Raw genomic sequence first — 24,194 nt, 5'->3', positions numbered from 1 at the left:
ACACACACTCCTACAGACACACACACACACACACACGCACTCCTACAGACACACACACACACTCCTACAGACACACACTCCTACAGACACACACACACACACACACAAAACCACATGCACACACACACAACCACATGCACACATACACATATAAATTTGTGGGGTGAATTTATACTTGTTGAGTTACATTGTACTTTGGTCAAAAACTGCATGAATCCATGTAAGACTCTGTTAACTCACTTTTTACATTAGAATCAGCCTAAACAGACAGGGAACACAGGGGGCTAACACTTTCAATATCTTAACATATTATCTGGGCTGACACCAATTGTTACAGTTAACTCGAGAATGTAACTTTTTAAAAATAAGTTTTGTGATTTACATATGAAAGAAGCAGTCATTCTAACATATGAGACTTAACAATCTAGGTAATTTTCAATGTATAATTTCAGTTACATCTCACTGCAAAAATTTGCTATAAGTTCTTTGTCTTACAATTGTGTACTCCACAACCACTTGATGAAGAGCGGCACTCGAAAAGCTCGTACTTCCAAGTAAACATATTGGACTATAACTTGGTGCTGTGCGATTTTTAACTTCATACACCCCAGTCCGACACTGGCATCTCCAAATCATTCTTAAACACCAGTATACTCACAATGGGGAGAGGCTGTCCCCCGGCCGTGTGTGTGGGAAAGACTTCATTCATTTATCCCACCTGCTGAAAAACCATTGAGTTCACACTTGTGAAAGGCCATTCTCCTGTGCTGACTGCTCAACTTGAATTTGTTGATTTATCTGACCTTCTGATCCATCAGGGGACAGACAGTTCCCCTCCTTCCTGTGTGCCAAGAGATTCTCTCAGTCAGGAGAAAGTGAGGTCTGCAGATGCTGGAGATCAAAGTTGAAACTTTATTGCTGGAACAGCACAGCAGGTCAGGCAGCACATCTCACGACACCTCAACTTGTTCACACTGATGAGAGACCTTTTCAATGTTCTGACTGGAAGAAGAGGTTTAAATTAAACAGAATCTACTGAAACATCACCACATTCATTCTTGGAACGGACAGCTCATCTGCTCCATGTGTGGGAAAAGATTTGCTCAGTCACACACCTTACTAAGACACCAGCAACTTCACCTGCAAAAGCAGCAATTGGAGTCTGCTGTTAAGTACATCATGAACTGAACCTTGTCTGGCTGCCTATTTTCAGTGCGGTTCTGCAGTTTTATGGTGTATATGTCAAGGATTTAGACTTCACTGCAGGGGCCATAATGAAGAAGTTTGTAGATATCACAGAGGTTGGACGAGTTGTGGACAGTGAGGAAGAAAGCTGCAGACTACATGTTAATGGACTACAGAAACAGGCAAAACCATAGTCAATCAAATTCATTCTGGAAATAATGACCATTGGAGTGTGGGGGTGCTCCAGGGCAAGGAAATGCACAATAATTGGTCAGATACTGAGAAGTGTGGAGAAACTTTGAGATTTCAGAGTGATGTCCACAGATCCTTGAAGGTGGCTGCATATGTAGATAAGGAATACCCTTGCCAACTTTTATAGGTGCACCATCGAGAGCATTCTGTCTGGATATATCACTACCTGGTATGGCAACTGTACCATTCAAGATCGGAGATGGTTACAGAGAGTGGTGAACTTGGCCCAGACAATCACAAAGGCCAGCCTCCCATCATCAGAATCCATCTACCAGGCCTGCTGTCAAGGAAAGGCCGCCAGCATTCTCAAAGATCCATTCATCCCACCCTGGCAATGCTTTACTACAACCTCTACCATCAGGAATAAGGTCAGAAGCCTGAACACATGTACCAGCCAGTTTCGAAACAGTTTCTACCCGACTGTTGTTAGAATACTGAATGGACTCACAAACTCTTAAAATTAGCCTGTGCCTGTGTTTTTGTTTTTGCCGCTGTTTACCTATTATTTACTATCTATGCTACTTAACTCTATGATCTGCCTGTATTGCTCGCAAGACAAAGCTTTTCACTGTGCCTCTGTACACGTGACAATAAATTCAATTCAATTCACTAAGGAAATCAGTAAGGCACTTTGTTGAATATAGAATATCACTCGGGAGATTATGCTGGAGATTTCAAGCACAGGTGGAATACTAAGAGCAGTTCTGTTTGTCATGTTAGTCAACGAGAAACTGAGACTAGATAAATTACCATAAAAGTCAAGTCAATTTGATATTTCTAATAAAACTGAATGAATTGTAAATGTAAATCAGAAACAAAAACAAATTGCTGGAAAAGTTCAACAGGTCTGATAGCATCTGTGAAGAGAAATCAGAGTTAACGTTTTGGGTCTGCTGACCCTTCCTCAGATATTTCCATCATTACAGTCAGTGTCCAATTACAAAATATAGCTGATAAAGATAAAGCTAACCCTCAAGGGATTGTAACAGAAAAGACATCTGAATATTTTTCAGCAGATGAAAATCTGTCATGTTGAGATAATAAGAATTTCAGAAAAATACTTGGGGAGTTCACCAAAAAAGTAAGGTGCCTTCTGGAATATGGAAGAAGTTGATAGGTGTGTAGCTGATGAATCTCTATTTATTTTCATCTGAAATTCATTTCAGTTTAGTTGACAAATAAACACACAGGAGTGTATCCCTGAATACATTAAAATTAAAATAGTTTTTGGTTTGTTCGGGGAGGCAGCAGACGATCAGATAGTTCTCCTTGGATCTGAGAACATTAGGCAGTGATCTAGTCAAGGTATAGATTTGTTTCCAGTATATTTCATTTGAAAGAGAGACATTATTAATATTGTCACAATGTTTGATAACCACTGAACAGAGCTTTTGGGCAATTGGCAAATAATGCAGGGTATAAATGTGAAGTTCTGAGAATCTGGAACAGTCTGAACAGCAGCTGGATGCAGATTCAGCTATTGATTTGTAATTTAACTTTTTAAGGAAAGATTGGTGGGAGATGGTCAAGAGTTGGGATAGATTTGCAGCGATTCTCAAGTGAGAGTACAGCCCCAATGGGGCCCCTGTCCTCTGTGATACAATACCGTTCACTGTGAATGATGAAGCTTATCCCAGGGCAGAGAGAGGGAGGATCCCACCACTCACCTCACAATGGGGCCTGGCTGATTGACAGCAGGTCAGTGACCAATAGGAAGTTAAAAATCAGACAACACCAGGTTATAGTCCAACAGGTTTATTTGGAAGCATTACCTTTCGAAGTGATGCTTCTTCATCAGGTGGTTGTGAAGCAGGACTGTAAGACACAGAATTTATAGCAAAAAATTAGTGTCATGCAGCTCAAATGATATGATTAGATTAGATTAGATTACTTACAGCATAGCCAATTCACCTAACAAACCTAAACTAAGTCTTGGATGTAAGTTTGCTCACTGAGCTGGAAGGTTCATTTGCAGACATTTCCTCACCATACTAGATAACATCATCAGTGAGCCTCCAGTGAAATTCTGGTGTTATGCCCTGCTTTCTATTTGTGTATTTAGGTTTCCTTGGGTTGGTGATGTCATTTCCAGTTCTTTTATTTCAGAGGGTGGTAGACGGGGTCCGAATTGATGTGTTTGTTCATAGAGGTCCAGTTGGATGCTATGCTTCTAGGAATTGTGCATGCTCTATTTGGCTTGTCCGCGGATGGATGTGTTATCCCACTTAAAGTAGTAAAAACAATGACTACAGATGCTGGAAACCAGATTCTGGAATAGTGGTGCTGGAAGAGCACAGCAGTTCAGGCAACATCCAAAAAGCTTCGAAATCATCGATTTTGAAGCTCCTTGGATGCTGCCTGAACTGCCACGCTCTTCCAGCACCACTAATCCAGTTAAAGTAGTGTCCTTCCTCATTTGTATGTAAGGATACTAGTGATAGTGGATTATGTCTTTTTGTGGCTAGTTGATGTGGCTCAGTGACTGTGCTTAGTACTGCTGCCTCACAGCATCAGGGACCCAGATTCAATTCCAACCTTGAGCGATTGTCAGTATCGAGTTTGCACATTCTCCCTGTGTCTGTGTGGGTTGCCTCCCACAGTCCAAAGATGTGCAGGTTAGGTGTGATGCTAAATTTCACACTCACATGCACACACAACACAAGTTTATGGGGTGAATTTGTATTTGCAGATACAATCTATTTTGCTCAAAAAATACATAACTTGCAGGCAGTCAATCCATGTAATATTTTGTAAATTCCACCAGTCTGACACAAGATTGGGATAGGGACAGACATTAACCTCACACCTCCAATGCATTGTCAGAGCTGAGATGGCACCTTACGTTATAAAATCTTGTTATCTTGAGAATGTGACTTAAAAGGAGTTCTGGGGTTTACATATTAACGAAACCAGCAAACCCATTCTAAAAGATTAAATACTTAGTCTAGGTTTGTTCAATATATCATTTCAGCTCCATGACACTGTAATCTTTTGATGCAAAGTTCTGTGTTTTATAGTCCTGCTTCACAAGCACCTCATGAAAAAGCAGTGCTTCCAAATAAACCCGTTGGACTATAACCTGGTATTGTGTGATTTTTAACTTTGTCCACCCAAGTCCATCACCTGCTCCTCCAAACCATAACCAATAAGAAGGGGGTGGGCGGGACTAGCGGCACCGGCTGGTCCTCCAACCATTGGGAGCGAATGAGGGGCGGGGCGGGCGAGTCGACACGTGACCTGTGGAGCTGCCGGCGCAGTGCTGCTGTAACTGGCGCTCGAGTGAGTGCGGAAGGTGGTGACGGGAAAACTGGGAGAATCAGCGAATACGGAAGAAAAACTGAGTGAGTCTGAACTGAGAGGTTTTATCAACACCTGATGTAGGCCGCCAAACCGGAATCAAAAACTCGCCGAAGCGCGTTTGCAGCAAAACGGGATAACGGCTGTAGGCCGAAGGCGGTGATAGGCCCCTGTTATCGCCGCCATCTTTATTGGGGGCAAGGTGCAACAGTGCACGTGATTCTTGTGCGGAGGGACGGGGCGATTTGAAGAGCAGTATTTACATAGTAAACTGAAATCAGGAGAAATGTTCGTCTTTTCTAAGTTTCCGTCCTGGACCAATAGTGAATCTTCTTTTGTGAGTTCGTTTACAGGTTATTAATTGAGAAAATTGTGCAGACTGGGATCTCAAAACATGCTCTGACAGAGGAGTCATCAGGATCTGAATATCATTGGCATTTAACTGTGGAAGGAAAAAGGTTTGTCTGTTCTCTCTGTTCCCAAATATGACCGATAGGTTTGCAACTCGAAAACAGCCATCGTGTTGACATTTGTGGTTTGATCACCCCTGGGGTGTGTTCAGTTCTGGGCTCTGCATCTGAGGAAGTAGATATTGGTCTAACAGGAGCATAGATTTATCCAAATAACACCTCGTCTCCTTGACAGAATTTCGTCTCAGTCACCCCCTTCATACTTTTAACCTTAAATTCCTTATTCTCATACCTGCAAACCTACTTTTAAAATTCCCTATGGACTTGTGTGACAGCATCCTTTCAGGTGAAATGATCCAGATCCTTAAGTCCGAAGCGTTATGAAGTGGTGAATTGAAAGTTGAGATGCTATTTCCTCAGCTCCCATTGAGCTGCATTAGAACAGTACAGGAGGCTGAGGTCAGAGTGGATGTGAACAGATCATTAAAATGAAAAGGCTGTATTGTGAGCGTTTTTCTGGATTAGTGGTGCTGGAAGAGCACAGCAGTTCAGGCAGCATCTGAGGAGCAGTAATATCGACGTTTTGGGCAAAAGCCTTTCATCCTGATGAAGGGCTTTTGCCCGAAACGTTGATTTTACTGCTCCTCGGATGCTGCCTGAACTGCTGTGCTCTTCCAGCACCACTAATCCAGAATCTGGTTTCCAGCATCTGCAGTCATTGTTTTTACCTGTATTGTGAGCGTTGCATGGTTCAGTCAGAGTGCTTTGGAGTTGGGTGAAAACAGACAGTGAGGTGAGATATACAGAAGGTCAAGTTGCAAGACTGAATGCAGTGTTCAGTCTGAGCCTGGGCAGTACAGAATGTGACACGGGCCCAATCAAAACAACCAATTGGTAAGTGATACGTGCAGAGTATTATCTTTGAGCTTTTAAAAGTGTAATATATGCCTGAAATACAAGTAGGAGCATTTGAATATAATAGAAATCTTTGAAACGAAGGAAGATCCCAAGCTCAATTGAATTCTCTGAAAAGAGAGTAACAAGCTTATTGTACAGAAAAGTCATGACAGAAGACCTCATACACCTCGTGTGTTCCTCTTGCACACAATATGGGAATTAAGGGGTGCTGCTTGTGTTGCTGATGGCTATGTGTGCAGAAAGTGTGTCTATCTGTGGCTACTGGCTAACTGCTTTTCAGAGTTGGAGGTGTGGGTGGGCTCACTGTAAAGCATCCACAATATTGAGAATGTCATGGATAGCACATTTAGTGAGATGGTCATACCGCAGGTGAGAATTACATAGGCAAATGGCAATAGGTGAGCATCAGATAAAGTAAGACGCTCAGGAAGGAAATGCAGGAGTCCCCAGTGGTCATTTTCCTCTCAAAAACATGTACTTTTTAAGATACTTATGTTTGGGGGTGGCCTCTTGGGAAATTAGCAATAGTCAAGTTCATGGCACCAGAATGGGAGGAAAAAGGGTGGCAGGGGTACAGTGACAGGCATTCAACAGTCAGAGATCCAGCCCGGCACTTCTGTGGCCATTGAGATGAATCCAGGATAGTATATGCCAGCATCAGGGATAGCATGGAGTAGCTGCAGGACACTGTGAAGCTGGAGCACGAATAGCCAGTGGTTGTGGAACATATAGGTACCAATGACATAATTAAGCAAAAGGATGAGGGCCTGAAAGCTGAATATAGGAAAATAGGACACATTTCAGCTCTGTTTTTTAATGTAATAATCTCTGATTTACTCTCTGTGCCACATGCTAGCAACAGCCGGTATAAGAGGATGGGTCAAATGAATGCAAGCTGGTGTACCAGTGAAATGTTTAGATTCCTGAGGCATTGGGATCATTTCTGTAGGAGTTAGGACCTGTACAGATCTTGGGACAGCACAGTGACTCAGTGGTTAGCACTGCTGCCTCACAGCATTAGGGGCCCAGGTTCCAATCCAGCCTCAGGCGATTGTCTGTATGGAATTTGCACATTCTCTCCGTGTCTGCGTGGGTTTCCTCTGGGTGCTCTGGTTTCCTCCCAAAGTCCAAAGGTGTGCAGGTTAGGTGGATTGCCCATGGTAAATTGCCTGTAGTGTCCAGGGATGTGTAGGTTAGATGGATTAACTATGTGTATTGCAGGGTTACAGGGATAGGGTAGGGTGAGAGTCTGGGTAGAATGCTGTTCCCAGAGTCTGTATGGACTTATTGGCCAAATGGCCTGTTTCTACACTGTAGGGTTTCTATGATATCTATGACTGGTTGCCCCTGGGCAGAGCTAGGACATCATCTCTTGGGGGCTTCTGCTAGTTCCTTTGGCGAGGTATTAAACTGGTATGGCTGGGAATGGGAACCAAAGTGTAAGCTTAGATGGGTCAGTTGCAGATCAGGAAATGGGAGGTAGAATATTAATTAGTGATACACTCAGAGACAAAAGAAAGGAGGATTAAAAAGGATCGAGATTCTCCCCATACATCAGTGGGTGACATCCTAGGAATCGGTCTGGTGAATCTTCTTTACATTATCTCAATAGCCAGGACATTCTTCCCCAGGAAAGGAGAACAAAGGTGCACACAATACTCCAGGTGTGGTCACACCAGAGTCCTCACAGAAAGATATCCCTGCTCTTGTACTCAAATAATGCCTTTATGAAGGCCAATGTATCACTTCCATTCTTCACTGCTTGCCACTCCTGTCTGCTTACGAAAAGAGAGTCACAGCGAAACACAAAACAAAATGGAGTCGGAGTCTCTGACATAAAATTGCAGAACGTAATGTCCCCATCATATCCACTCTAGTCATCAAGCAGGTATTTGCTCTAGTCCCATTTTCTAGCATTCAGTGTGTAACCTGCATTGTAGTGCCTTCAAGTTTGCAATGGTTCGAGCATCTGACACCATTTCAGATGCTGAGTAACACCAGCGTTTTCTGTTTTAGTATCGGAAACACATTCTTCAGTCCAACTCATTTATGCTGATTAAATGTTCTAAATTAATTAAATTAGATTCCCAACAATATGAAACAGGCCCTTCAGCCCAACAAAGCCACACCACCCTCCGAATAGTGACCCAACCAGACCCATTCCCATACCCTAAACTAATCCCTGACTAATGCACCTAACACAATGGACAATTGAGCATGGTCAATTCACCTGACCTGCACATCTTTGGATTGTGGGAGGTAACCGGAGGCACCCAGAGGAAGCCCACGCAGATATGGAGAGAATGTGCAAACTCTTCTCAATCACCCAAGGCAGAAATCGATCTCGTCCATTTCTCAGAATTTGGCCTATATCTCTCAAAGTGGCATGGTGGGGTGGCATGTTGGCTCAATGATTAGCACTGTTGTCTCAGATGTGGGTTCGCTTCCAGCGCGCTACTGTTGGCACACTCTCATGTCTGCATAGGTTTCACTCAGGTTTTCTCCCACAGTCCAGAAGTGTACAGGTTAGATGCTACATGCAACTCAGATGTGCAGTTGAGTTAACCAAGGGAAATGCAGGATTACAGGGATAGGCTAAGGGGCTGGGTCTGGGTCTGGGTAGCGCATTCTTTGGAGTGTTGGTATGGACTCGATTGGCTGAATGGCCTACTTCCATGCTGTAGAAATTCGATTCTATGATTAAACCCTTTCTATTCCTGTATTTCTCCAGTTGCCTTTTAAATGTTGTACCAGCCTCCTCGACCACCTCTGGCAGCTCGTTCCTTACACACACCATCTTCTTTACTGAACGATTGCCCCGAGGTCCCTTTTAAAGCTTTCCCTTCTCACCTTAAACCTATGCAGTCTAGTTTTTTGATTCCCTGGGAAAAAGACCTTGACTATTCACCTGAACCAATATCCTTCATGACCAAACTTCTGTATGGTCATCCCTCGGTCTTTGATGCTTCAGGCAGCCTCTCCTTATAACGCAAACTTTTTAATTTCTATAGCAGGGAGGCTAGAACTGAACTCAGTATTCCAAAATTGGCTGAGCCAATGTCTCATACCAGTGTAACAGGACTTTCCAACTCCTGTACTCAGTGCACTGACCAATGTAGGCACGCATGCCAAATGCTTTTTTCACTGTCCTGTCTACCTGCAACTCCACTTTCAAGGAACTCTGCACTTGTTCGTAGCCCTTCAGAGGGATTAAAGAGAGAAAACAGGAACAGGATTGAGTTATAGGTCTATAAGGTGCAACTCCTTCGTGTCTATCTCTTCCTGTAGTTTTGTGCAAACACTGACTGGTTTGCTTCCCTGAAGAAGATTTGTGAATGAGTTGATTTTAATGGTAGTCCAGCATTTTCCCTCCGTGTCATCTCCACAACTGACCAGAACTTCTCTCAGTTTCACAAGCTGTGTTCTTCTGGTTTCTCCTAATACACTTGTTTTCTGTTTGAAAATTTTTCATTTGCAGTTAGAGACTTCAAATTAAACCACATCCAGATCCAACAGTCACTGTGTTTATCATAACCAGTTTTGAACATGGAAGGAAAATGCACTGTTCACACTGGAGAGAAACACACATCATGTGTGTGTGGAAGCATCTGTGAAGTTTCATCTGAAATGTCCAAAGGCCAGTGCAGTCACACTGGGGAGACACTGTTAATATGTGGAGATTGTGGGAAAGGATTTTTTTATCCATCCCATCTGGAAACTCATGAAAACAGTCACACTGGGGAGAAGCCATTCATCTGTTTTGATTGTGAGAAGGGATTCACTCTGTCATCCGACCTGCAGATAGACCAACCGGTTCACACCGGAGAGAGACCATTCACCTGCTCCGATTGGGGGGAGACATTTGCACACTCATCCAACCTGCTGACAGACCAGGAAGTTCATTCTGGGGACAGACCATTCATGTGTTCAGAGTGTGGAAAAGGATTTGTGCAGTTATCCAGCCTGCAGACACACCAGCGAATTCACACTGGGGAGAGACCATTCACCTGCTCCGATTGTGGGAAAGGATTCACTTGGTCATCCAGCCTGCTGATGCACCAGCGGGTTCACACTGGGGAGAGGCCGTTCACCTGCTCCGATTGTGGAAAGGGATTTACTCGATCGTCTATCCTGCAGATACACCAGCGGATTCACACTGGGGAGAGACCATTCACCTGCTCCAATTGTGAAAAGTCATTCACTTCATCATCCAGCCTGCAGATACATCAGAGAGTTCACACTGGGGAGAGACCATTCATTTGCTGTGATTGTGGAAAGGGATTCTCTTCGTCATCCAACCTGCAGGTACACCAGCGACTTCACACTGGGGAGAGACCATTCACTTGCTCCGTGTGTGGGAAAGGGTTCACTCAGTCGTCGAAACTGTTGGAACACCAGGGAGTTCACACTGGGGAGAGACCGTTCATCTGCTCCCAGTGTGGGAAGGGATTCACTTCAACATCCAGCTTGCTGAAACACCAGCGAATTCACACTGGGGAGAGACCATTCACCTGTTCTCAATGTGGAAAAGGATTCATTTGCTCAACTAAACTACTGGAACACCAGCGAGTTCACACTGGGGCGAGACCATTCACCTGTTCTGAATGTGGAAAAAGATTCACTTCATCGTCCAACTTGCTGGAACACCAGCGAATTCACACTGGGGAGAAACCATTCACCTGCACCAATTGTGGGAAGGCATTTACCAAATCATCCCACCTGCGGAGACACGAGCGAATTCACACTGGGGAGAAACGGTCACTCAGTCAACTTCCTTGCTGATGCAACAGCCTGCTTACTATATGGAGAGACTGTTCGATTGTTCTGTATATGGTAATGAATTCCTTCTGTCATCCAAATTGTTAACATACTGGTGAAATGACACTGGATGAATCCCGTTCACCTGCTGTGTTTGTGTAAGAGGCTTTGCTGTTTGCTAACATTCTGGCAATTTCACGAAGAATAACAGGTGAAGGGTTTTTCTTTTACTCAGACCAATTACTGAGTGCCGGTCATTGGGACATTTGTATTGGTGTTATTAACTTACGATCTATTAAAAGGTACTGGTATTGTAGATAAAATGCTGATAAAATTGTGTATCTGTAGGATACGTTTTGCAAGCAATCACAATGTCGCTGTATGTCAACACATTTACGCTGGGTACAGACTGTCCACCTGCATATTGTTTGTGAAGTGATTTTGTGGTTCATCTGGATTGGTTAAACAACAATGATTCCCCTCTTTTCAGTATTGGATTTAAATACTATTGCTTTCTGCATCCAAACCATGCTTTCTGGCTTTATTTCTCATGATGTTTGCAAACACTAGAGGTTCAATTACTATTTTGGGATAAAAATGATCCAAAGCAGCTTTTTGTTAAACTATGATGCATCAAATCTTTGTCTCATTCTGATTGCCTTAGAGATAAGATAATCACTTGGGTCTGTGGGACAAGATGTGGAACATGTGGAAGTCGAGAGGGGCAGACCGTAGGCAAATTTGAAAACAAGGGTGAGGATTTTAAAATTGAGGCATTACTGAACAAGGGGCCCTTAGATGTTTTTAAATATATTTCTTCGTGGGATGTCGGCAGTGCTGCCTGGATCAGCACTTATTTCCCATCCCAGGTGCTCTGGAGCAAGTGCTGCATGTGGACATGTCTACGATCTTTGACGGCCCAGTGCAGAGGGGACTGGGCAAGTCAGAGGATCTTCTGTCAGTTTAGGATCAGTGAAATCATGCTTGACAAATCTACTGAAGTTTTCTTTGTCGATTTGGCCAGTGGAACTGGTTGATTTTTGGTCATTTTGATTTTCCAGAAGCTTTTGATAAAATCCCACTGAAGAGCTTAATTTATAAAATCAAAGTAGACAGGACTGTTGGGAATATATTGATGTGGATTGAGAATTGGTTAGCAGACAGGAAACTCTGAGCAGAAGGTTGGAGTACATTGTAACCTCGATTATCCGAACAAAAAAGGCAGGGAGTATTTTGTTCGTATAATCGAATGCCGGATATCACAGTTTAGCCAAGCATTGGACCTTGCGATCTTGTTTGGATAACCCAAAATTCAGATAATTGAGGTTCCTCTGTTTTGACAAGGTTTTGACAAGTCGGGCACCACAAGGATCAGTGTCCTTCGACCCCAGCTATTCAAATCATACATCAGTGATGAGAGAATCCAACATAATGGGGGCAAGTTGTCAGTGTCCTTCGACCCCAGCTATTCAAATCATACATCAGTGATGAGAGAATCCAACATAATACATCCAAGTTGGTTGACAAAAACTGGGAAGGATTGGGACTGAGCAGGATACAGGTTTCGGAGTGATTTAGTCAATTTGAGTGAGTGAAAAATGCATGGCAGATGCAGTATCACTGTAAAGTTATCCGCTTTGGTAGAAAATTCAGAATGGAAAAGTATTATTTAAATGCTGATAGATTTGGAACTGCTGATGCACAAAGGGACCTGGTTATCCTTGTACACCAGTCATTCAAAGCAAGAAGTTAGGAAGGCAAATTGAATTTTTGTCTTTCATTGCAAGAGGGTTTGAGTGCAGGAGCAAGGAGGTCTTACAGCAGCTGTGCAGGGTTTTGTGAGGTGATGTGTGGAGTCTATGTGCAAGTTTGGTCTCCTTCACGCATAAACATTTATTCTTGCTGCAGGCAAACAGCAATCACTCGCACTATTGAAGTCCACAATGTCACCTATCCTTGAATCAGGAGGAAGTTCCAGCTGCTTTTTCCTTGTTTTGAGTCAGCTTTGGAGAAGATGTCAATTGATGACAACTCTGTAAAGGTTTGTCCACAATGTGGAAGTGGGTGATGTTCTGTCACTCGCGCTTCATTTCCCTGTCGCAGAGTAATACAGAGTCTGATGGCACTGTTTAGTGAGGCCTGCAGTGGGAGTGTCTAAACCAAAGAAAAGGATGATATGGATAGAGTAATCCAGAATGAGCCATGTGAAATATTAGGCAAAATAATAATAATGAGAGGAAGTGTTAAATGGAATCATTGAAAGTAGGTAAGTTACTCAGGCCAGATGAATTGCTCCTAGGATGTTGGAGCAGGTCAGGGTGGAAATAGCAGATGCTGTGAAGATTATTTTCCAATCTTCACTAGACTGGAGATCTGTGGCCAGGGGTGTGCCACAAGGATTGGTACTGGCTCCACTGCTTTTGTTCTTTATAAATGATTTGGATGTGAATACAAGAGGTATAGTTAGTAAGCTTGCAGGTAACACCAAAATTGTTCATGTAGTCAAAAGCAAAGAAGGTTACCTCACAGCACACCAGGACCTTGATCAGTTGGGCAGGTGAACCGAGTGGCAGATGGAGTTTAATTTAAATAAATGTGAGGTGTTGCATTTTGATAAGGCAAATCAGGGCAGAACATAGACACTTCATGTTAAAGTCTTGGGGAATGTTGCTGTACACAGTTCCTTGGAGTGCAAGTTCATAGTTCCTTAAAAGTGGAGTTGCAGGTAGACAGGATAGTAAAGAAGGCATTTGGTATCTTGGCCTTATTGTTCAGTGGATTGAGCATAGGAGTTGGGAGGTCATGTTGCGGCTGTGCAGGACATTGGTTAGGCCCGTTTTGGAATACTGCCTTCATTACTGGCCTCCCTGTAGTAGGAAGGATGTTGTGAAACTTGAAAGGGTTCAGAAAAGATTTACAAAAATGTTGCCAGTGTTGGAGGGTTTGATCTGTAAGCAGAGGCTAAATAGGCTGCAGTTATTGTCCCTAGAGTGTTGGAGGCTGAGGAGTGACCTTAGAGAAGGTTATAAAATTTGAGGGTTATAGATCAGGTGAACAGCAAAGGTCTACTCCTCAGAGTTGGTGAGCCCAGAACTAGAGGGCATAGGTTTATGGTGAGACTGGAATGATTTAAAAGATACCTAAGGGGCAACTATTTCAGTGTGGTGCATAAATGGAATGAACTGTCAGAGGCATTTGGTACAATTATGGTATTTAGGAGGCATCTAAATGGGTATATGAATAGGAAGGGTTTAGAGGGATATGGGACTAAATTAATTTAGGGTATCTGGTTGGCATGGATAGGTTGGACTGAACCACCTGTTTCCATGCTTTACGCTTTTGACTTTAGGTATGGCTGAGGTGCTGAATGGCTGGAGGAATCCAAATGTGGTTTTATTATTTTAAAAAGGGTACAAAGGAAACACCAAACAGCTATAGACCAGTCAGTCTAACTTGGCTAGCAGACAAACTGTAAGAATCAATCCTGAGAAATCAGATGAACTGGCACTGTTATCTATCCTGTTTGATATGCTAGAGTTCACACCTGGAAGAGGCCACCATTCACCTGCACAAAGTGTTCACACGGGGCAAGAAACTGTTCAGGTGCACTGTAGAGTTGTGTTTAGGTGATCACCTTATCTCACTGCACTGTGGAGGTCACACGAGAGAAGCTGGTCACCTCTGACGGTGGGAAAAGTTTCTCTCAGTCATCCCACCTGCTGAGGCATCAGCACATTCACACTGGGGAGAAGCCATCCAACTGCTCCAATTTCGGATGGGATTCACACAGGTGTCACATCTGCTGAGTCACTAGGGAGTTCATGATTTTATTATTAGTCACGTCCTGGAGTGAGCCATGTTCATTGCTGTCTGTTTCTGCTAATGTTAATAACTGCCTGCTTCATCACATGTTAATGTAGATACATGTCAAATAAAGCTGTTTTGTGTAAAACACAGTGTGTCATCTTATTGTCTCTAACAGGAGATGCCATTTTGCATTGTTTGCTCTCTCTCTCCCCCCTCCATCCTCACTTTTAACAAGTGTGAAAAGCCTGTTGTCTCAGAGATTGAGATGATCTGATCAACTGCCCCTGCTGAGACTGGGAAAAGTGCTCTGGAAGTCTGTGATCTGATTTCCTACCAGTGTATTCTGTCACACAGGACAGACCATTCAGGAGCTCTTACTGCAGCAGTGGCTTCAAGCAATCATCTGACTGCGCAGTACACCAGTGATGTTAACAGGATGGGGAGACTGTTCACTTGCTCTGAGTGTGGGAAGATTCATTGCAATATCCCACCTTCTGAGTTCATAAGTGATTGCAGGAGTTGGATTTGTTGTTAATCAAATCCTGGACCCATCCATTTCTCATTTGGTCTTTTTCTCCTGATGTTAGTAAATTCCAGAACAGTTTTATGTGTGAATATTCAGAATAAAACTCACTTGAATTAGCTTTATGTTAAACACAGTGTGTTGAGTGTTTTTAATATCTCTAATACGTGAGTCCCTTTGGAAGGGTCTCCCTGTCCTCTTTATGGGCGGCACGGTGGCACAGTGGTTAGCACTGCTGCCTCACAGCGCCTGAGACCTGGGTTCAATTCCCACCTCAGGCGACTGACTGTGTGGAGTTTGCACGTTCTCCCGTGTCTGTGTGGGTTTCCTCCGGGTGCTTCGGTTTCCTCCCACAGTCCAAAGATGTGCAGGTCAGGTGAATTGGCCATGCTAAATTGCCCGTAGTGTTAGGTAAGGGGTAAGTGTAGGGGCATAGGTGGGTTGCGCTTCAGCGGGTCGGTGTGGACTTGTTGGGCCGAAGGGCCTGTTTCCACGCTGTAATGTAATCTAATCTAATCTAATCTCTCTTTCATCTAACAACAAATGTGCAGAGATCAAAGAGCTTATTTGTCACTAAGATTGAGACAATCCAATCAGTTTCCTCTGCTGCTATCCTCCCTTCCACTAGCTTGTTGGGTGAAAGTGCCTGTTAAGGTTCTCCTTGCCTGACTCCAGACCTCTCCAGTTTCTCACTGCCATGGTATTAAGGGTTTAGATGGAGAGGAATTTGTTAAGTGTGCACAAAACAATTTTCTGATTCAGTATGTGGATGTACCGAGTAGAGAAGGTGCAAAACTTGAGCTACTCTTGGGAAATAAGGCAGGGTAGGTGACTGGGGTGTCAGTGGCGGAGCACTTTGGGGCAAGTGACCATAATTCTATTAGATTTAAAATAATGATGGAAAAGGATAGACCAGATCTAAAAGTTGAAGTTCTAAATTGGAGAAAGGCCAATTTTGATGGTATTAGGCAAGAACTTTCGAAAGCTGATGAGGGGCAGATGTTCACAGGTAAAGCGACAGCTGGAAAATGGGAAGCCTTCAGAAATGAGATAATGAGAATCCAGAGAAAGTATATTCCTGGTAGGGTGAAAGGGAAGGCTGGTAGGTATAGGGAATGCTGGGTGACTAAAGAAATTGAGGGTTTGATTAAGAAAAAGAAGGAAGCACATGTAAGGGATAGACAGGATAGATCGAGTGAATCCTTAGAGTATAAAGGAAGTAGGAGTATACTTAAGAGGGAAATCAGGACGGCAAAAAGGGGACATGAGATAGCTTTGGCAAATAAAATTGAGAATCCAAAGAGTTCTTACAAATACATTAAGGACAAAAGGGTAACGAGGGAGAGAATAGGGCCCCTCAAAGATCAGCAAGGCGGCCTTTGTGTGGAGCTGCAGGAAATGGGGGCGATACTAAATGAGCATTTTGCATCAGTATTTACTGTGGAAAATGATATGGACGATATAGACTGTAGGGAAATAGATGGTGACATCTTGCAAAATGTCCATAATATAGAGGAGGAAGTGCTGGATGTCTTGAAATGGGTAAAGGTGGATAAATCCCCAGGACTTGATCAGGTGTCCCCTAGAACTTTGTGGGAAGCTAGAGAAGTGATTGCTGGGCCTCTTGCTGAGATATTTGTAACATCGATAGTCACAGGTGAGGTGCCGGAAGACTGGAGGTTGGCTAACGTGGTGCCACTGTTTAAGAAGGGTGGTAAGGACAAGCCAGGAAACTATAGACGAGGGAACCTGACATCAGTGGTGGGCAAGTTGTTGGAGGGAATCCTGAGGGACAGGATGTACATGTATTTGGAAAGGCAAGGACTGATCAGGGATAGTCAACATGGTTTTGTGCATTGGATTAAACTTGATTGAGGTTTTTGAGGAAGTAAAGAGGATTGATGAGGGCAGAGCGGTAGGTGTGATCTATATGGACTTCAGTAAGGCGTTTGACAAGGTTCCCCATAGACTGATTAGCAAGGTTTGATCTCACGGCATACAGGGAGAACTAGCCATTTGGACAGAGAACTGGATCAAAGGTAGAAGACAGAGGGTGGTGGTGGAGGTTGTTTTTCAGACTGGAGGCCTGTGACCAGTGGAGTGCCACAAGGATTGGTGCTGGGTCCTCTACTTTTTGTCATTTACATAAATGATTTGAATGCGAGCATCAGAGGTACAGTTAGTAAGTTGCAGATGACATCAAAATTGGAGGGTTAGTGGATAGCGAGGAGGGTTACCTCTGATTTCAACAGGATCTGGACCAGATGGGCCAATGGGCTGAGAAGTGGTAGATGGAGTTGCCCCTTAGGTCTCTTTACTGCTGGATATGCACACAGACCTGCATGCCATCCCTTCAGACATCAGTCTGCATGACTGTAGGGAAAAAGTTGCCCCTTAGGTCTCTTTACTGCCTGCAACCGTAGTAGCCCCGCCAACTTTAAGGCATTTAAATTGTCATTGGATAGACATACGGATGATAATGGAATTGTGTAAGTTCGATGGGCTTCAGTTTCGTCTCACAGGTCGGTGCAACATCTAGGGCTGAAGGGCCTGTACTGTGCTGTAATGTTCTATGTTCTATTCCTTGAGGTGGTGGGGAGGCTGGCTCACTTCCAATGTCAACCTCAGAAGATGAACGATGCTGGTCATGGTGCATGTCCTGAAATACCGTTTTGAAGAACACTATCAAGATGCAGATCTGGAGAAACAAACTGAGGGCAGCTAAGTACCTTTTAAAATGTTCATGTTAGAAGTTGTCAGCATCAAGTTTTCCTATGCCAAATGGGAAAATATCAAATTGCAAATAAATCAGCTGAGAGTAGATAATAATAAGGTGAATGCAAATGGGATTCTCACTATTTACCAGCAAGATTCTCATCTCTGTGTTAAAATCCTGGGTGGAAAATCTGACTTCATTCCCTGACATTGAGAATCGGGATCTCACTATATTTTCCCAACTGACTCGCCATTGCCCACACATTGCAGAGACAAGGAAGATTCTATTTTATGTATTAAACACCAAAGCTGCTTTATTTGATGAAAACTGAAAGAACTGCAGATGCTATAAATCTGAAACAAAAACAAAAGTTAATGGGACAGCTCAGCAAGTCTGGCAGCATTGATGAAGAGAAATCAGAGTTAATGCTGCATGCCAAAGGAAGTGTCACTTGACCCGAAACATTAACTCTGATTTTTCTTCACAGATGCTACCAGACCTGCTGAGCTTTTCCAGCAACTTCTGTTTTTGTTAATGGTTTATTTGATATTTGTTGTGGGATACACATTATGTCTCATCACTGAAATTGACGGAAAGACCAGGTTTTGTTTTTACTGATCCCGGGTGTGTTACCAATACTTTTGCTGGATAACAAGATTAAGAGAGTTAGAAATCACATAGCACTAGGTTATAGTCCAACAGGTTTATTTGGAAGTATTAGCTTTCAGAATGCTCAGAGTGATTTTTAACTTTAACCATGCCAGTCCAACACCGACACCTCCACATCAAGATTAAAAGAGACACCCTCGAAGACTTGGGACTTGTCCATAGAGGAACTGAATATGAGAATAGAAAGAATCCAGAGTTAGAAAGGAAAAAGGCCTAAAAATACAGCAGTCATCACTGGGACATCATTTATTATTATTGTATCATGAAGAAATTAAGAACCTGACACACTGTTTCAAAATTACATTAGTGTATAGTCTCGCAGAGACTGAGTAGATTGGGATTATATACATTGGAATTCAGAATAATGAGGAGGGTTCTTGTAGAAACATAGAAAATTATGAAGGAAATGGATAAGATAGAAGTAGATTTGATGTTTCCACTGACAGGTGAAGCTAGGACAAGAGGGCATCGTGAGCCTCTGGTGAAGCACTTCACCGGAGGCTCACTGATGATGTTCCGTAGCATGATGATGAAACATCTGAAAACAAACCTGCCAGCTCAGTGAGCAAACTCACAGCCATAACTGAGTAAATGCCTTCCTACATGTGGAGTAGGTGAACACCCTCTCCCCTGTATGAACCTAATGATATTTTATCAAGGATTTGAAGTCATGAAACTGAAACCAAATATCACGTCATGATCTGATGGAGTCACTTTATTTATCAAGACCTGAGGATTAAAGATTTTAACCATGGAAGGAGAAAGCACCATTCACAGTGGGAAGAACAGATACATATCTTCTGACAAAAGGCTTTAGCCAATCAACTGGCCTCAAGAAGCACAAATGCAGTCACAGTGGGTTGAAACTATGGAAAATCATGACCTGTGAGAAAGGATTCAGTCACTACTCTGTGCTGATAATTCCCCAACATGTTCACACTGGGGAGAGGCCGTTGACCTGCTTCCTGTGTGGGAAGGGATTCACTCAGTTATTCATCCTCCTGACAGACCAGCGATTTCACACTGATAAATGTACAAGCTACTGAAATTGCTTTTAAAATTTCCAGCCATCAGCAGTCCCACCAACTTGTTCACACTGACAAGAGACCTTTTCCATGTCCAGGTTGTGGAAAGTGCTTTAAGAGTTCTGCTGATCTGATGTCCCATCAGTTTGTTTACACTGAGGAAGAAAGGGTCAGATGTTCTGACTGTGGGGCATTCACAAGTGCATTCATACTAGGGAGAGGCCATTCACCTGCTCTGAATGTGGAATTGGATTTACTCAGTCATATCGCCTCAGTGCACACCCACAGATTGACATTGAGAGAAACCTTTTAAATGTCCAAACTGTAGCAAGTGCTTTAAAGGTTCTGGTGAACTGATTGTCCATTAATGTACTCACACTAATGATAGACCATTCAGCTGCTATCACAGTGGAACTGGGTTCAAAATATCATCTAAACTCAGTCGGCACCAGCATCGTCACACTGGCAAGAGGCCATTCATCTGCTCTAAATGTGGGCAGGGATTCATTGACCCATCCCACCTCAAGTTACACCAAAGTGTTCAGTCTGGTTAAAGACCATTTAAATGCCTCGATTGTGGGAAGTGTTTTAAATGTTCTGGGCACTTGAAACATATTCACTCTGAAAATAGACGTTTTAAATTCCCAGTTTGTGGGAAGTGCTTTAACAGCTCTGGGAAACTGATGTCCCACCAACATATTCACACCAATGAGAGACCATTCAGGTGCTCTCACTGTGCGACTGGGTTCAGATGATCATCTCATCTTACTTTACACCAGCGAGGTCACACTGGGAAGAGATCATTTGCCTGCTCCATGTGTGAGAAGAAATTTGCGCAATCATCCAATCTGGTGAGACACCAGCAATGTCACAAGTCACTCCAGTGATGGGATTTTCAGTTAATCAAATTGGAACTCATCCACGTTCATTGGAGTCTGTTTCTGTTGATGCTAATAAACTCCAGTCCAGTGAAAGGTGCTTACATTCTAAGTGTCAAATAAAGCAGATGTCTATCAGTTACACAGTATGGTCAGTCATTTTAATATCGAACAGAAATTTTTGATGGATGCTCCCTCCCTCCTGCCCCCTCAATCCTCACCTCCAACAGCAAGTTTCAGGAGCACAAGAGTTTCTTTGTTAATAAGGCTTGAGAAAATCTGATCAGCTTGCTCTCGTTTCTCTCCTTTCCAATTGGTCACTGAGACAAACTCTAATCTCATGTCATGCCCTGTCAGACCTCACCTTGTCCAAGTGCCTCACTTACTGCTCCATTGGCCCTATTTCCATGAAATGTCTGACTACTGACCTTCTCTCTATTTGCTGCATTGTTAACCATTCTCCTACAGACACTGTCCCTTTTGCTATAAATCTGCCATATTTGCATTCCAACCCCAACATCCCAGCAAGTTACTGTCTTAATTTGAACTTGCCTTTCCCGTCCAAAATCCTGGAATGACTTGTTTCCTCATAAATCCATGCCATCTATCCACCCATGCAATGCTTGAATCAGATTTCTGTCCCTGTTACATTCATGAAAATCAGTGTCTGTGGTCAAGTTCACTATTTGGTGGAGCAAGTGCACTTGTGTAGAAAATTGGCATATTGCTTCGGGATTGATGTACAAATAACAATACCTTTGACATTAAATGAGAATCAAGTCAGTCGGAATGATTGTTGATTCCCCATAATATCCATAATTAGAACATCTATTCAGGAGCATATGCAGCAGCATTCTGCCAACAGTAGGAGCTTCCACCGTGTATTAAAAATGCTGCCATACATGTGGTGTTGGAATAGAGTAGGCCATTTGGCCCATGGTATCTGCACAACCATTTAATGAGATCATGGCAGATCTGATTCTCCTCAATTCCACTCTCATGCCATTTCCTCGCAACTCTTGAGTTCTTTACTGATTAAAAAAAAACTGCCTCAACCTGGTGAAAATAGGCCATGTAGAGAATAAACTGGGAAAATAATAATGGGGAATGAGAAAATGGCAAAAGAGTCGAATAAACACTTTACTCCAGTCTTCAAAGTAGAAGCCACTCATAAAATGCAAAAATTACTGAATAATCAAAGGGCAAAAGGAAGATAGGAAATACATGAAATAACTATCATGACAAATAGTATATTAGGAAAACTCATAGAGCTAAAGCCTATTAGTCCCTTGGAACTGGTGGGCTGCATCCGAGGGTATTGAAGGAACCAGCTACAGAGATCTTGTAGTTGCGCTGGTAGTCATCTTACAAGAATCTTTAGATTTTGAAGAAGTCTCAAAGGATTAGAAAACTGTCAGTATGTTGCCTTGATTTGAAAAGGGTATGAGACAAAAACTGGTAACTACAGACCAGCTAATTTAATATTTGTTATTGGAAAAATCTTGGAATCTATTATAAAGGATGAAAGTGAAGCAATTGTAAGTACATTACCAGCGAGAATTCTATGACTTTATGATTTCAGGAAAATTATTGATGAAGCTGCTGAATATGGTTAGGCAGAGAATTCCAACCTGAGACATTCATGCAATGATGTCGTGGGACTGAGATAATTTACATCCAACAACCACACGTTTCTGCTAGGTATGATTCCAACTAATGTTCGGGATTGATGTACAAATAACAATACCTTTGACATTAAATGAGAATCAAGTCAGTCGGAATGATTGTTGATTCCCCATAATATCCATAATTAGAACATCTTTCAGGAGCATATGCAGCAGCATTCTGCCAACAGTAGGAGCTTCCACCATGTATTAAAAATGCTGCCATACATGTGGTGTTGGAATAGAGTAGGCCATTTGGCCCATGGTATCTGCACAACCATTTAATGAGATCATGGCAGATCTGATTCTCCTCAATTCCACTCTCATGCCATTTCCTCGCAACTCTTGAGTTCTTTACTGATTAAAAAAGCTTCCCAGTGACTGCAGTTTTGCCAGGGCTTCTGTTAACTGGTACCATCCAAAACTAACTGTGCTGTAAAAGGTTGCTGACATTTTAAGTCAACATTTTTCAATTCATCTGATGCTTCATGTCACTGCACATTAATAGACTGTTTCATTCTCCCCACCTCATTTACTATGTTGAGGTCCTGATATGTTTAAGACTTGTCAGCAACTGCCAGGTATCATTCCAAAACTGTGTGTACATTCAGTTCATTCGCTTCGTTAATAAAATGTGACGGCAGTGCTGATTTCAGCTGATGTCATTGCATGGTGTAAACATCTCGCTTTGTATATTCACCATTCAATTACATGGAACACTCTGCTGCCAAAGATTTTGTCACTGTAGATGCAATTATCAGAATTGTCCACCTTTGAAGGGATACAGACAAAAAACAGGAGATTAAAAGAATCAATCTAAATTTATGTCAGGCATTGTGAGTGTCGAATAAATCTACATGTGCAGAATTGTCAATTATATCAATATTTCTGATCACGAATTACATTGAAGCTTGGCACAAAGACTTTACATCAGCCCACTCATCTGTCTGGATTAACATAATAAATATATGCCTGTGTGAGCACAAATCTATCTGAGTGAATCCCTGGCAATAAACTGCAATGAGTCAGAGATTGAGAAGGAGTAATTCACACAGGGTCATTATGACCTCACTCGCTGCAGGGGGTCAGGACTATTGTGACCTCAGTCACTGGAGGGGACGGCCCACATTAAATCACAATTGGCCTAGTCTCTCTTTACGTTACTCTGGACTCTGTCTGATTCATCATTGCATTCTCCCATCATTCTGTACATAACCTTCAACCCTACCTTCATCTTGTTACATCCAGTTGCCTTGGTTTATGTGACACAGGCTATACAGTTACCTATTACATTGCAGTTTACATTGCATGGAATGGTGTCTTAGTGGGTGCAGTTCTAGACTTGTCGTAAGTTTAATTACAACTGGTCTCTGTATCTGATAATACTAAAATTGACTCAAATTTTTGTCCATATTAGAGGCATATTTCCAGCTCCCTTCAACAACAAAAAAAAGAGTACTTGGTATTTCAGATAAATAACACTGATAGGTTTGCATTTCCTCCACAGGTCAGGGCTGGTCTGCCTGAGTTTGTAATTCCACATTCCTGTTTCTCTTCCCATGAATTCAAAGCAACCCACCATTCTTATGGACAACAAGCAGCTGATGTGAGCAACGTTCTAGTTTGGCAGGAAAAATGAGGTGAGGCAGTATGAACAGCAAACTGACAGGGAACCATTGGGGGAGTAAAACAGACAAGGCTGAATGTTTCCTTTCATAGAACATAGAACAGTACAGCACAGGACAGGCCCTTCAGCCCATGATGTTGTGCTGACCACTGATCCTCATATTTGCACCCTCAAATTTCTGTGACCATATGCATGTCCAGGAGTCTCTTAAATGTCCCCAATGACCTTGCTTCCACAACTGCTGCTGGCAATGCATTCCATGCTTTCACAACTCTCTGTGTAAAGAACCTGCCTCTGACATCCCCTCTGACTTTCCTCCAACCAGCTTAAAACTATAACCCCTCGTGTTAGTCATTTCTGCCCTGGGAAATAGTCTCTGGCTATCGACTCTATCTATGCCTCTCATTATCTTGTATACCTCAATTAGGTCCCCTCTCCTCCTCCTTTTCTCCAATGAAAAAGGTC

General features: G+C 42.8%; 1 protein-coding gene and 1 long non-coding RNA gene across 6 annotated transcripts in view; both read left to right on the top strand.

Moving 5' to 3' along the window:
- Positions 1–4,669: 4,669 nt before the first annotated feature.
- LOC122543935 (gastrula zinc finger protein XlCGF52.1-like) lies at positions 4,670–12,247 on the top strand. 3 transcript variants are annotated; one of them, XM_043682883.1, is made up of 3 exons: positions 4,670–4,778; positions 5,088–5,192; positions 9,541–12,247. In XM_043682883.1, exon 3 carries the CDS (start codon positions 9,609–9,611, stop codon positions 10,842–10,844), a length of 1,236 nt encoding a protein of 411 aa, XP_043538818.1. In that variant the 5' UTR covers positions 4,670–4,778; positions 5,088–5,192; positions 9,541–9,608; the 3' UTR covers positions 10,845–12,247. The 3 variants fall into 3 exon arrangements, with proteins under 3 accessions (XP_043538818.1, XP_043538817.1, XP_043538819.1); XM_043682884.1 differs by having other exon boundaries at positions 4,676–4,778; positions 5,077–5,192; XM_043682882.1 differs by having other exon boundaries at positions 4,672–5,192.
- Positions 12,248–19,060: 6,813 nt separating this feature from the next.
- LOC122543944 overlaps positions 19,061–24,194 on the top strand; it is a 15,389-nt gene continuing 10,255 nt past the window's right edge. Inside the window, exons 1-2 of one of the 3 annotated variants that reach the window (XR_006310193.1) lie at positions 19,061–22,139; positions 23,610–23,742. This is a non-coding gene — a long non-coding RNA (uncharacterized LOC122543944). The remainder of the gene's footprint in view (positions 22,140–23,609; positions 23,743–24,194) is intronic. The other 2 variants (XR_006310194.1, XR_006310192.1) reach the window with 2 other exon arrangements.

This window comes from Chiloscyllium plagiosum, chromosome 45, assembly GCF_004010195.1.
Source record: "Chiloscyllium plagiosum isolate BGI_BamShark_2017 chromosome 45, ASM401019v2, whole genome shotgun sequence".
Taxonomy (NCBI): Eukaryota; Metazoa; Chordata; class Chondrichthyes; order Orectolobiformes; family Hemiscylliidae; genus Chiloscyllium; species Chiloscyllium plagiosum.
Note: the sequence above shows the minus strand (reverse complement) of the source record. Positions and strands in the feature narration are given on the sequence as shown.

Coding starts and splice junctions, on each gene's coding strand:
- LOC122543935 (XM_043682883.1), top strand. CDS start 9,609: ATGGAAGGAAAATGCACTGTTCACACTGGAGAGAAACACACATCATGT.